The 11,249-nt window shown below is 58.3% G+C and overlaps 3 protein-coding genes across 5 annotated transcripts; 2 read left to right on the forward strand and 1 right to left on the reverse strand.

The window, feature by feature from the left end:
• The first annotated feature begins 384 nt into the window (after positions 1 to 384).
• Positions 385 to 3,726, forward strand: CTSW (cathepsin W). 2 transcript variants are annotated; one of them, XM_057729655.1, is made up of 10 exons: positions 385 to 480; positions 736 to 820; positions 1,657 to 1,770; positions 2,164 to 2,315; positions 2,448 to 2,544; positions 2,625 to 2,705; positions 2,791 to 2,916; positions 3,120 to 3,184; positions 3,271 to 3,474; positions 3,563 to 3,726. In XM_057729655.1, the coding sequence occupies exons 1-10, from the start codon at positions 394 to 396 to the stop codon at positions 3,671 to 3,673; spliced, it is 1,122 nt and encodes a 373-aa protein (XP_057585638.1). In that variant the 5' UTR covers positions 385 to 393; the 3' UTR covers positions 3,674 to 3,726. The 2 variants fall into 2 exon arrangements, with proteins under 2 accessions (XP_057585638.1, XP_057585637.1); XM_057729654.1 differs by lacking the exons at positions 385 to 480; positions 736 to 820 and adding an exon at positions 1,050 to 1,435.
• Positions 3,727 to 3,981: 255 nt separating this feature from the next.
• Positions 3,982 to 7,997, reverse strand: FIBP (FGF1 intracellular binding protein). Of its 2 annotated transcripts, none has more exons than XM_057729657.1 (10): positions 7,810 to 7,997; positions 7,408 to 7,606; positions 7,104 to 7,230; positions 6,122 to 6,222; positions 5,489 to 5,643; positions 5,054 to 5,162; positions 4,913 to 4,976; positions 4,583 to 4,669; positions 4,398 to 4,495; positions 3,982 to 4,103 (listed from the first exon to the last, which is right to left on the reverse strand). In XM_057729657.1, the coding sequence occupies exons 1-10, from the start codon at positions 7,892 to 7,894 to the stop codon at positions 4,034 to 4,036; spliced, it is 1,095 nt and encodes a 364-aa protein (XP_057585640.1). In that variant the 5' UTR covers positions 7,895 to 7,997; the 3' UTR covers positions 3,982 to 4,033. The 2 variants fall into 2 exon arrangements, with proteins under 2 accessions (XP_057585640.1, XP_057585641.1); XM_057729658.1 differs by having other exon boundaries at positions 5,510 to 5,643; positions 7,810 to 7,994.
• Positions 7,998 to 9,595: 1,598 nt separating this feature from the next.
• Positions 9,596 to 10,859, forward strand: CCDC85B (coiled-coil domain containing 85B). The gene has a single exon (XM_057726653.1). It carries the CDS (start codon positions 10,012 to 10,014, stop codon positions 10,618 to 10,620), a length of 609 nt encoding a protein of 202 aa, XP_057582636.1. The 5' UTR covers positions 9,596 to 10,011; the 3' UTR covers positions 10,621 to 10,859.
• The last annotated feature ends 390 nt before the right edge of the window (positions 10,860 to 11,249 follow it).

The raw sequence follows: 11,249 nt of genomic DNA on the forward strand, positions 1-11,249 counted from the left end.
GGGTGAACTGACCACCACCCACCCCCCGCAGTTGTCAGGGCCTGTGGCTCCCATAGCCCCATTTCCCCCTCAAGGCACTGATGGCCCTATATTGTCACTGCCCACTTAGGATCTGTCTCCTCCTGTCCCCTTAAGGACAGGTCCATCTCCAAATCCCTAGATTGCCCAGAACAAGGTGGACAGAGAGCCTCTGATGCAAAAAGAAAAGGGGTGGCGTGGGGTACACGCGTGCAGGGGCCACATAGGCACAAAAGCCTGAAGGCCTCTTGTGCTTGGGGGTCCTCCACCCCCTCCCAGCCTGGTTTCCCCTTTGTGGTTTCTCCAGCTCCGCCCTCTCAGCTCTTCCACCTTGGTCTGCATAGCTTCCTGCCTGACACTCTGGTCTGTGGCATCATGGCTCCAACTATGCACCTCTTCTGCGTCCTGGCCCTGTTGGTGGCAGGCCTGGCCCAAGGCATCAAGGGCTCCTTTCGGGGCCAGGTAAGTGTCCCCAACCTGCTCCCCATGCCTGGGGCCCACTCCTTTAGAAGCAATGTTTTGTTCCTATTTCTCAGAGGGAGCAGCTGAGGCTGAAGGTGACTGATGTGCCCAGACCCACACCAGGGAGAAGAGCGGGCGAATCAGCTGCTCCCCTAGCTCAGTCCTGGCACAGCTGGCAGCTAAGGTGTGGTCCCAGCGATGACTCCTCACCTCCCGACACCCCAGCCCCCCACTGCCCTTGGGTTTTTTTTCCAGGACCCAGGTCCCCGGCCGCTGGAGCTGAAAGAGGTCTTCACGTTGTTCCAGATCCAGTACAACCGGAGTTACTCAAACCCAGCAGGTATCATGGGGCACAAATGTCTGCAGTCCAACTCCCTCTTCTCCCATTTAATAGACAAAGAAATCAGGGCTCAGGGTGGGGAATGCACTTGGCCAAAGCCACTCAGCAGGACAGTGACAGGGCTGAGGGTGTACTCCCTGGTTTCCCAAATGTGCAAGTGGGGACAGGATGATCCTTGGCTATGAACCTGGAGGGAGGCGGCAGCCGTTGGGGTCTGACTGGTCCAAGAGGACCCTTTAGCTCCAGAGCCACTTTCCTGTGACTTCAGGAAGCGGGCAGGAGACCACCATCTAGTCATGCATTCACTCAGCCAACACCCAAGGATACCCATTATGTCCCCAAGCTGGGACTCCCTCTCCATCTCCATGAGTTGCCAGCCCTGCTCCTGCCTTCTGGATCTCATCTCCCATAGGGGGATGATCTGTGGGCACCTTTCAGCCCAGACTTCCTGTGCCATGGACGTGTACCTGCCCCCCACCTTGTTCCAGCCACAGACTTGCGGTCAGAGGTGTGAAGTAGAGATAAGAGATGACCCCGCAGGAAGCAGCTCTTTGACCACCCACTTCTCCCTTGAGTCACTGTGCCTTCCAACCCTTTACTTGGTTTCTTCCCCAGGTGGGCGAAGATAGCCCTCTTCCTGCCTCCTAGAAAAGCCCAACCCCAGGGGAGCTGGGGAGCCACTTCCTTGGCCCAGGTGTCTGTAGTGGGGCCTCTAAGGACCACAGGAAAGGAGTCAGTGCTCACCTGGGCAAGCGTGGGTGGGAAGCCAAGCCAGTGGCCACTTCCTGCCCCTGGGGGCTTGAAAGCCAGCCTGGGACAATCTCCTTTTGGTCTAGAGCATGCTCGCCGCCTGGACATCTTTGCCCAAAACCTAGCCAAGGCTCAGCAGCTGCAGGAGGAGGACTTGGGCACAGCCGAGTTTGGGGTGACTCCATTCAGTGACCTCACAGGTACTGAGACCCCCTCCCAGCCCCGAGGTGGTAGGTGGGGAAGCAGAACCTTCTCCAGGGATACTAGCAGATGGACAAGGAAGGCTTTTGGCTTTTGTTTCCCAGAGGGACTTTGAGGACCAGAGGCCTGGGTGCTTGCCCCAAGTCAGAGATCAGGGGCAGGAGGTACTCCAGAGGCCTGGGTCGCAGCCCAGCTCAGGAGGCAGCAGGTGCAGGGCGGTGCACTCCAGCAAAGAACTTGGCCTCTCTCTGCTCTCAGTATCCCTGCCTTTCTGTCTCCCAGGGTATTATGGGAACTCAAAATTCTAAGGATGTGGCTGGCTATAGTGGGAGGCAGAATGCGGAGGAGAGGGGGTAAAACCTGTGAACTTAGTGACCCCACCTGTCTCTCAGAGGAGGAGTTTGTCCAGCTTTATGGGCACCAGAGGGTGGCTGGAGAGGCCCCCAGTGTGAGCCAAAAGATGGGGTGTGAAGAGTGGGGGGAGTCAGTGCCCCCGACCTGTGACTGGCAGAAGGCTCGCGTCATCTCATCCATCAGGAACCAGGTATCTGTCCCCACGTGGCCTGGCCCAATCCAGCCCCTGTGGTGGGAGGGGGAGGAGAGGGGCAAGGCCTACACTCCTTACCCTGCCCCCCACCCTCTCTCCCCCCACCCCGCCCCCATCCTTTTCCACTAGGGAAACTGCAACTGTTGCTGGGCCATGGCGGCAGCGGACAACATTGAGGCCCTGTGGGCCATCAAATACCAACAGCGTGTGGAAGTCTCTGTGCAGGGTATGGCTGGGGGAGGGGATGTGTGACTGAAGCGGGGGTGCCTGAGGCTTGGGCACCCACACTGTTCCTTCTTGCACCAGAGCTGCTCGACTGTAACCGCTGTGGGAACAGTTGCAAGGGTGGCTTCGTCTGGGATGCATTCATAACTGTCCTTAACAACAGTGAGTGCCTGTCTCTCTGGGCAGCTTGGGCGGGGGATGTTCTGGACCTGAGCTGAGTCTCCTCCTGGGCCTTGCTTATCTCCAGGTGGCCTGGCCAGTGAAAAGGACTACCCATACCAGGGGAACAGCAAAACCAACAGGTGCCTGGCTAAGAAGCACAAGAAGGTGGCCTGGATCCAGGATTTCATCATGCTGCAGCCCTCTGAGCAGTGTGCGGGAAGGATGGAGACATGGGCAGGCCCAGGAGGGAGGATGATGGGGACAGACAGACCAGGACAGACACGGCTACAGACACAGGAGGGATCTGGGGGCCGGAGGTAGGGGGTGGGAAAGAGAAAGAGAGAGAGAGACACCTATGAGCCGAGAGCAGGGGGCACAGGACAGGCAGGGCCTGATGGCACCTTCCACCCCCAGGCATCGCCAAGTACTTGGCCACCCAAGGCCCCATCACCGTGACCATCAACATGAAGCTACTGCAGGTGGGATAAGGGAGGGAATGGGGGGAGGGGCACAGGAAGGGGCATATGGGGAGGTGGCCCCAGACGCAGCCTCTCTGCCCCTGCAGCAATACCGGAAGGGTGTGATCAAGGCCACACCTACCACCTGTGACCCCCAGTTTGTGGATCATTCTGTCCTGCTGGTGGGTTTTGGTAAAAGCAAGTCGGTGGAGGGGAGGCAGGCAGAGGCAGTCTCATCCCGGTCTCGTCCTCGCTCCTCCAACCAATACTGGATCCTGAAGAACTCCTGGGGGGCCGACTGGGGTGAGAAGGTGAGTGTGATTCATTGACAGGGGGATGCAGACAGGGCAGGACAGACCTCTCCCCACCATCTAGCCCTGCTGTTCCCCAACTTCCTAGGGCTATTTCCGGCTGCACCGCGGGAGTAACGCCTGTGGCATCACTAAGTACCCGTACACTGCCAGAGTGGACAAACCCATTAAGAAGAACCAAGTCTCCTGCCCTCCCTGAGCCCTCCTGGCTGCCCCTCAGCTCTCCTGCTGTGCCAGTTACCTCCCCACCCACCCCACCCCAAGGTTTTTGCCTATTCTCCCAGTATTCTTGCTACAGTTTGAATAAACCCAGACAAGACCCCTGTCTCCGGAGTGGACTCAACTGGGGTGGGGAGCGTGTAGATACCATTCTCTGACATGTCCTCGTTCCTGTGGGGCCAACACACACATACATCCTTATACACTCTGACACTCAGAGACATACGCGTGCAACCTGTGCACACTCCCACGCGTGGACCCACGTGTGTACCCACTCACAGCCTCCTCCAAAGTCATGGCAACTTTATTGTCAGCGTGGGCAGGGATGGGGGAGGGGGCCTCAGTCATGATAGAGACGCAGGAGGCAGCCACGGAGGGTGCCCATGTAGCGGTCCCAGAGGGCCTGGTGCCTGCAATGATAATAGTAACTTATTAGCTGCTGCTTACCATGTCATGACACCGCTCTAAGTGCTTTCTACACCCTTCACTCATTTAAACCTTACAATATTCCTATGATTTGCATTATCATTACCCCCAGCTTATGTATGTGACAACTGAGACACAGAGAGATTAAGGAACCTGTCCAAGGTCAGGTCACAGAGAGACCTCTACCTCCAGGGCGTCAGAACAGGGAACTCTGAGTCTGCAGGAGAGCTAGGCCCCGGCAGGCGGCTGGTGGGGTAAGGAGGCCTGGGGTCTCTCACCGGAAGCCATCCAGGGAGTGGACCGACGCCGAATACTGATTCAGGAAGAGCCGCACGTCATTCAATGGCCAGTGGTCGGAGCGGCAGGGTTCCACGAACTGTGGGTCCAAGGTAACATCTAGCACAGGGACAGCCCACGGACAGGCCAGGATGGGGATCAGAGGGCAGCGGGCGGGACAGCTCACCTTCTCCACGAGGTCCACAAACAGGTCTCTGACATCCTTATTGTGGGTCAGCTTGGCGGCCACATTCACCAGCCCCCGGGACAGGTTCTGTGGGGCAGGGAGCCTGGGAGTTCTGCCTTCTGCCCGAGAGGCTGGGGGCTGAGCCCAAATCTACCCACCTCCCTCAATCAAATAACTCCCCAATGTTTAAGAGCTGGCTCCCCCCTCACAGGCAGGCAGAGGGAGCAGCAGCGCCACCTGCCGGTCAATCTCGGGCACGAGCAGAGTTGCCCCAGGGGGGACTGTGCTCTGGAGATGCCAATGGGACAGAGGCTGGATTGGGCCACAGACCTTGAAGTTGGCTTCCATCTCAGAGAAGACACCGAGCTTTCCCCGGAGGGCAGTGCACACCAGGCTGTAGGGAGACAGGGTCAAGTCCAGAGCCACCGGGGCCCCCACTTCAGTCCCCGCCCAACAGACCCCTAGGGTCACCTTTTGTGCAGGTCCAGAAGGTCCTTGTCAGCCACAAGCACCTTGAGCTCCTTCAAGTCCTGGAGGAACTCCTTGTCTAAGTCCATGTCCATGTCATCTGCCTGGGAGTCTAAGTGAGACCCATGACGGGAGTTGGGGTGGGAGATAAAAACCCCTCCTGTGATAACCTGAGCCTTCCTCCCCCACCACCTCATTGCACCCTATGAGACAGAAGAGCCAGTGGAGTGTGAGAGAGGTGGAGGGACTGGCCCAAAGCCTTAGAGAAGCTGTGGGCCCTCTGTCTGCAGACAAGGTGTGTGTGTGGGAACACTGGACTGTGAGCAGAAGTGGCCGGGGAGGGGCCCTGAAGAAGAAAGGATGCGGGGGACAGGGGCCTGCACGAGAAAGTGCTGGTGGAGAGCCAGGCCCTGAGAAGGTGAGGAGGTGTCTAGGCACCTGGGTCAGTGGGGGCCTCACCGACGGCTCCGAGGGTCCAGTTCTGGATCATGAGCTCAGCACAGAAGGCAAAGTCTCCAAAGCTCAGATACTGCAGTTTTTTCTTCCCTGTCTCAAAGCGATTGTTGGCAAAGAAGACGATGGCTGCATAGTCCCTGCAGGGAGGGGACAGTGGGCCCATAAGGGCTTGAAATTCCTTCTTAGCAAGCAGCTCCCACCTGCAACATCGGCTAGGCATCGGAGTTCTGGCCTCTTTCTACCCTAATTGACTATGTCATGTGTTTCAAGTCACTTCTCTCTGGGCCTCCTTATCAGGGCAAAGAGAAGGTTTCAGCCCAGGTCTCCTAAGGGACACAATGGGAGACCACAGGGTGACGGCTACCATTTACTGAGTACTTACTAAGCCCCAGAGGCTGTGCCATCATGGGCTTTCCAGAGGCACCTTACAACAGCCCCGCTGGCACATGGCAGGGCTGGGATTCAAATCCAGGCCAGTCTGACCCAAAGTACAGACCAGGGCTGGGATATCCCCCAGCACAGCCAGGAGGTCAAGTGGGTTGCGGTGGGGAATATGGACCAGCCTCAGGCCGCAAGGAAGGTGTGCACAGGAAGGGGAGGCAGCTGGCCCCTCACCTGGCCAGCCGGTCGGACAGGAGGAAGTGTTGCTGGATGTTATCGACCAGGGAGCCCCGCATTTCCTCCACCACCTTGAAAACTCGCTTAAAGTTGTCAAACTGCAGGGAGGTTAGAGGAGGAGGGAGAACTGGTCAGAGGCTGCTCACCCAATAAGCTATTTAGGGAATATTCCTCTATCAGCTACCTACCTATCCAGTCAACAGACACTGACGGAGCATTTGTTATTCCTTCAACAAACTATTAATTATTAATACCTGTTATCAGTTCAACAAGTGTTCACCAGCTTCTGCCATCTTGCCTTGGATACATGTTGACTCACTCTTATCAATAAATTCACCCCTATTTTAGCATCATGTGTGGCACCCTATGTCAAGGACACTGAATAAAAGAAATCCCTGGACTGAATCTAATACCAACTGTGGTCATGGACTCTTTTGACCTTGGCCACAGCATCCCCAGCTCCATATTAGGTAAAATATTCGACATATAGCAACCTGACCAGTGACCTGACGTCACCCTTCCAGCAGGAAATCTTATTGTTTTGAGGGTATAAAAATTGGCTGCAAGCCCACGAAAGGGGTCGACTCTCCCTGGATGCCAGGAAGTCGGCCTGCTGCCTTTGCAGTGCCCCTCACTCAACTCTGCTCTTTTTTCCCAATAAATTCACTCTCTTCTGAAATGCTTAATGCCTGGAAATTCTTTTCCAACCCGTGCTTGGACCATGATATCATGCTCTCTAGTTCTTCACTAATTTGTGCCAAAACTGACCCTCCTGGCTAAGCCCCAGGAAAGCTAAGGTCAGATCTGGGCTTCTGAGAGGCCTCTCTGGCCGAAGAGTAGGGGATGGCTTGGAAGAGACAGAAAAAGAGGAGAGTGGATATGAAGCCACTGCCCCAGAGGAGTTGGAGGAGACAGGAGCTGGGGCAGTGACCAAAGGGATGGTGTGAAGGGGCAGGCTGAAGATGGGTGTGGTGTCCACCTGTCTCCGGCAGCTCTTGAGGGTAATGCCTGTTTTGGTGCTGATGTCATCCAGGTCTTTCTTGGTGCCTTTGGACAGCTTCTTGCCCAGCACCTCCCGCACAAAGGCCTCATCAAAGGCATAGTACCTGTGAGGAGTCAGGGGACACGACTGACTTTCCATAAAGTTGGCGTAAGGAGAACTGGCAGGACCTGGTACAGCCCCTTCTGCTCTCAACTTTCTCCCTGCCTGAATAAGCCCCGTCCCTCCCTGGGCCTCTTTTCAGCCTGCAAAATGGGTTCCCACCATCCCGCCAGGTGAGCACCTCTCGATGAGCAGCGCCTGTCGAGAGGGCGGGATCTGGAAGATGAGCTGGTGAAGCAGCTTGGGCGGTGCGTGTAGCAGGCGCTCGAGCATGTGGAAAGTACGGTAGTGGTCCATGGTATCGCTCTGCAGCACCGCTGCTGTGGCGCCGGTCTGCTCCAAGATTCCCGAGCGCACCCTCAGGGCCACCGCGTCGCTCACTGGGAAGCGAGCGCCAGCATCAGGACCCGCCTCGCCGACCCCAGAGGCTCTTCAGGGATTCCAGCCCCGACCCCTGGGTATCCCGTGCTGCCAGGTCTCTGCCCACTGCCCCTATAGGATGCCCAGTCCTGGCTCCGCCCCTTCTCCCATCCAAAAACAACCGCCCTGCCAGACGGGCTCCCCCAGACGGCCCCGCACAGACCCGAATAACCGTCCAGCCAGAGGCGATACACATCCTCGTCGATGAGGGTCGTGTTCCCCACGAAGATGTCCAGCTCGCTGGTCATAGCGACGCCCGGACCCTGGCGCTACCGCAGCGCCCCAGCAGGAGCGAGCACGGCCCGGGCCGGGCGCGCCCCCGCCGGGCCACTTCCGGGAGCACCGACATTCAGCTCCCGGCACCCGGAGCCAGAGAAGGACCACTTCCGGGACAGAGGGCGCTGGGGCAGGAGCGTCGAGGAAAGAGGCGGAGGCGGTGGAGTAGCCCCTCCTCCCAGAGGGAGGGGGAATCTCAGGCTCCTCCGTCCGCACCCCACCCCACCCCACCCCACCCTCACGCCGGCCGGGTTTCCTGGAGGGCGTCCGGAGTCAAGGTCTCCTGCCAGTTTCCCCTATCCCGGCAACCTCCACCCTCACATCCTCCTGGTTTTTCTTTGCCCTTTTCGGGGCCTCCCTACTTTGACCTGTATCCTAAATTTGGGGGCGCTATAGGGCTCTATCCTAAACCTTTTCCCTGCAAAAAGGTGTCTGGACCGTCTTCAAGGGCCCTTGCTGGGAGCCCCTCAGTCCATCCTGCAGATGAGCGCCTCTCCTGAACATGGGGTACCTGTTCCCATGGTTTTAACCACACAGCAACCCTCCCGTCCCCCTCCCCCCTTATTCTTCAGCTTAGAGCTCTTTCTGGAAGTCCACATCCAGACGGCCACCTACCTGTGACTTTTTCCACTCTGTCCCCCACAGGCCCCTCAAAAGACAGACAGACCTGTTGGTCTCCCCAGTCTGTTTCTTTCCTGAATAACTATCTCAGCCACCACATCCACCCTGTTCTCATACCAGAAACCTGGGCTTTCTCCTCTTTCCTCACATTCAGTTCTGCTGATTTGCCTCCTGAATATTTCTAGTATCTGTTTTGTCCTCTCCACCCCTACTGGCACTGTCCCAGCCCACTCCTGCATAGCTCTCCTAGCCCATCGACACAGTGTACTTAGTAATCTCTCTGCCTACATCCCCTCCCTGTGGTCCATCCCACGCAGAGCAGCCCAAACAACCCTTTTTAAAAATGCATATTTTAAAATGTTACTCCCCTGCTTAAATTCTTACTGGCCTGTGTAAATACTCCAGTCTAGTATTGAAAACTCTTAAAAATCTGGCTTCTGACTACTTTTGTTACCTCCCTTCCTCTCTTACCACTTTCTCTAAGCACCTGCCTTTTCAAAACAAACAAAAACAAAAACAAGCTACTCTCACTATTTCTAAGGAGGCTAGGCTCTTTCAGACCCCAGCGACCTTCATCATGATATTCCCTCTCCTTGAAATAGCTCTCTCATTACTTGCCAAAGTCCTATGCATCTTTCAGGGCCCCTCGGATGTCACCTCTTTTGGGAACCTTTTGCAGGTAGGGGGCGGTCCCTCAAAATATGCTCTTCTTCCATTTGCTTCTTGTTTAACTCAGCTTGCCTCCTCTGCCAGATTACGATCTCTTTAAGGACGGTATAAGGATATTGATCAAGTTTATTTCTGCATACGCCTTACACACAATAAAAGTTTATTGAACAAATGAATCCCTTGTATGCCCCTCCCGCCGGGCAGGAAACGGTCCGTGAGAGGGAGAGTAGGCTGACTGTGAGCCAAAACGTTTGGACTTATGTTTCCGAGGACTGGGAGCGATGCTCAGTGAGCCGAGACTCTTTTGAGTTCGAGCAAATCTAGGAAGGAAGGAGAGGCAATCTGTCTGAATTTCGTCCGGGCGTGGGTCGGGGGGCCGACACCCGAATCTTGGTTCTCAGAGGGAGCTCGAGCTTGAGGAGGTTTGGAGTTGAACGGTACGAAGCTCCTAGTTTGGGGTTGACTGGCGCGGAGATCGGTAACGCGGGTACCCAGAGCCTGCCAGGGTCGCGGACTCCGAGGTCCGGAGTGGGCGGGAAAGGGGCTAGCTCCGGGCGCACGGGCCCCGCCCCTTTCCGAGGGGGCTGGCCCGGATTGGCTGTTCTTCCTCGACGTCATGCGGCCCCGCCCCGGCGCGCGCCCGGCCGCGTGCCCACCCCCGCGCGGCTGCTGCAGCCTACGCTAGCTCCACCACAGCCTGTCCGCGGAGCGGGTGCCTGAGCCCCAGCGGCGAGGAGCTCGTCGTGGGGCTCCTGGGCCGCGGCGGCGGGCAGGCGATGCTCCAGAGGCTCGAGCAGCCATGGAGGCCGAGACGGGCGGCCTGGAGGAGCTGACGGATGAGGAGATGGCGGCTCTGGGCAAGGAGGAGCTGGTGCGGCGCCTGCGGCGAGAGGAGGCAGCGCGCCTGGCGGCTCTGGTGCAGCGCGGCCGCCTCATGCAGGAGGTGAATCGGCAGCTCCAGGGTCACCTGGGCGAGATCCGCGAGCTCAAGCAGCTCAACCGGCGCCTGCAGGCCGAGAACCGCGAGCTGCGCGACCTCTGCTGCTTCCTGGACTCGGAGCGCCAGCGCGGGCGGCGCGCCGCTCGCCAGTGGCAGCTCTTCGGGACCCAAGCATCCCGAGCCGTGCGCGAGGATCTAGGCGGTTGTTGGCAGAAGCTGGCCGAGCTGGAAGGCCGCCAGGAGGAGCTGCTGCGGGAGAACCTGGCGCTTAAGGAGCTCTGCCTGGCGCTGGGCGAGGAGTGGGGCTCCCGCGGCGGCCCCGGCGGCTCGGGGGGCTCTGGCGCTGGGCCGACACCCGAGCTGGCCTTGCCCCCCTGCGGTCCCCGTGACCTGGGCGATGGCAGCTCCAGTACCGGCAGCGTGGGCAGCCCCGATCAGTTGCCCCTGGCCTGCTCCCCAGATGATTGAGGACACAGCTTCGCACCGACGCCCGCCCAGACTGCTCCTCAAACGCCAAGATCGCGGTGGACCTCGGGACCCGGACGCCACCCCGGCTGCGCACGAGGGGCCGCTGACATGGACTTAGAAACCCTAACACTGAGGAGGGCCCCTGACTCTCGCTGGCGGGGCAGCAGGGGCACTGGAGGCTGGAGCGGAGGGACTTGCTGGGGGCTGGGTGGAGGCTAATAAACTGAGGCGGAAGCAGAGCCCATGGCCCGGGCAGCGTCTGTTTGGGACTCGCCGTCGTTGGGACGAGGGCGGGGACGTTGCGACGGGGTACCATTCCCATCTGGAGGGAATGCAGAACTAAGGTGGCTGACTTCCCCCATTACTTCAATCCTGGGGCGGGATGTGGGACCGTGGTAAGCCACTGGCTCCCCCCATCAGGCCCCAGGACGGACCGTGATCCGGTCCCTGAAGTGGCTCCAGCTCCCTTCCCGGCTCCTTCCTGTCCAAGACAATGGGGCAGGAAGCAGGTGTTGGGGGCCAAAAACCCACTCAGCCGCCTGCCCGGAGGCTGGAAGGGACATAACAGCGCCCTCCTGTGGCACACGCGAGAGCACTGTGGACCCCTACTGGGAGGAGGGGGATGGATA

The sequence above is a fragment of the Hippopotamus amphibius genome, chromosome 3 (genome assembly GCF_030028045.1).
Source record: "Hippopotamus amphibius kiboko isolate mHipAmp2 chromosome 3, mHipAmp2.hap2, whole genome shotgun sequence".
In the NCBI taxonomy this organism is placed as follows: Eukaryota; Metazoa; Chordata; class Mammalia; order Artiodactyla; family Hippopotamidae; genus Hippopotamus; species Hippopotamus amphibius.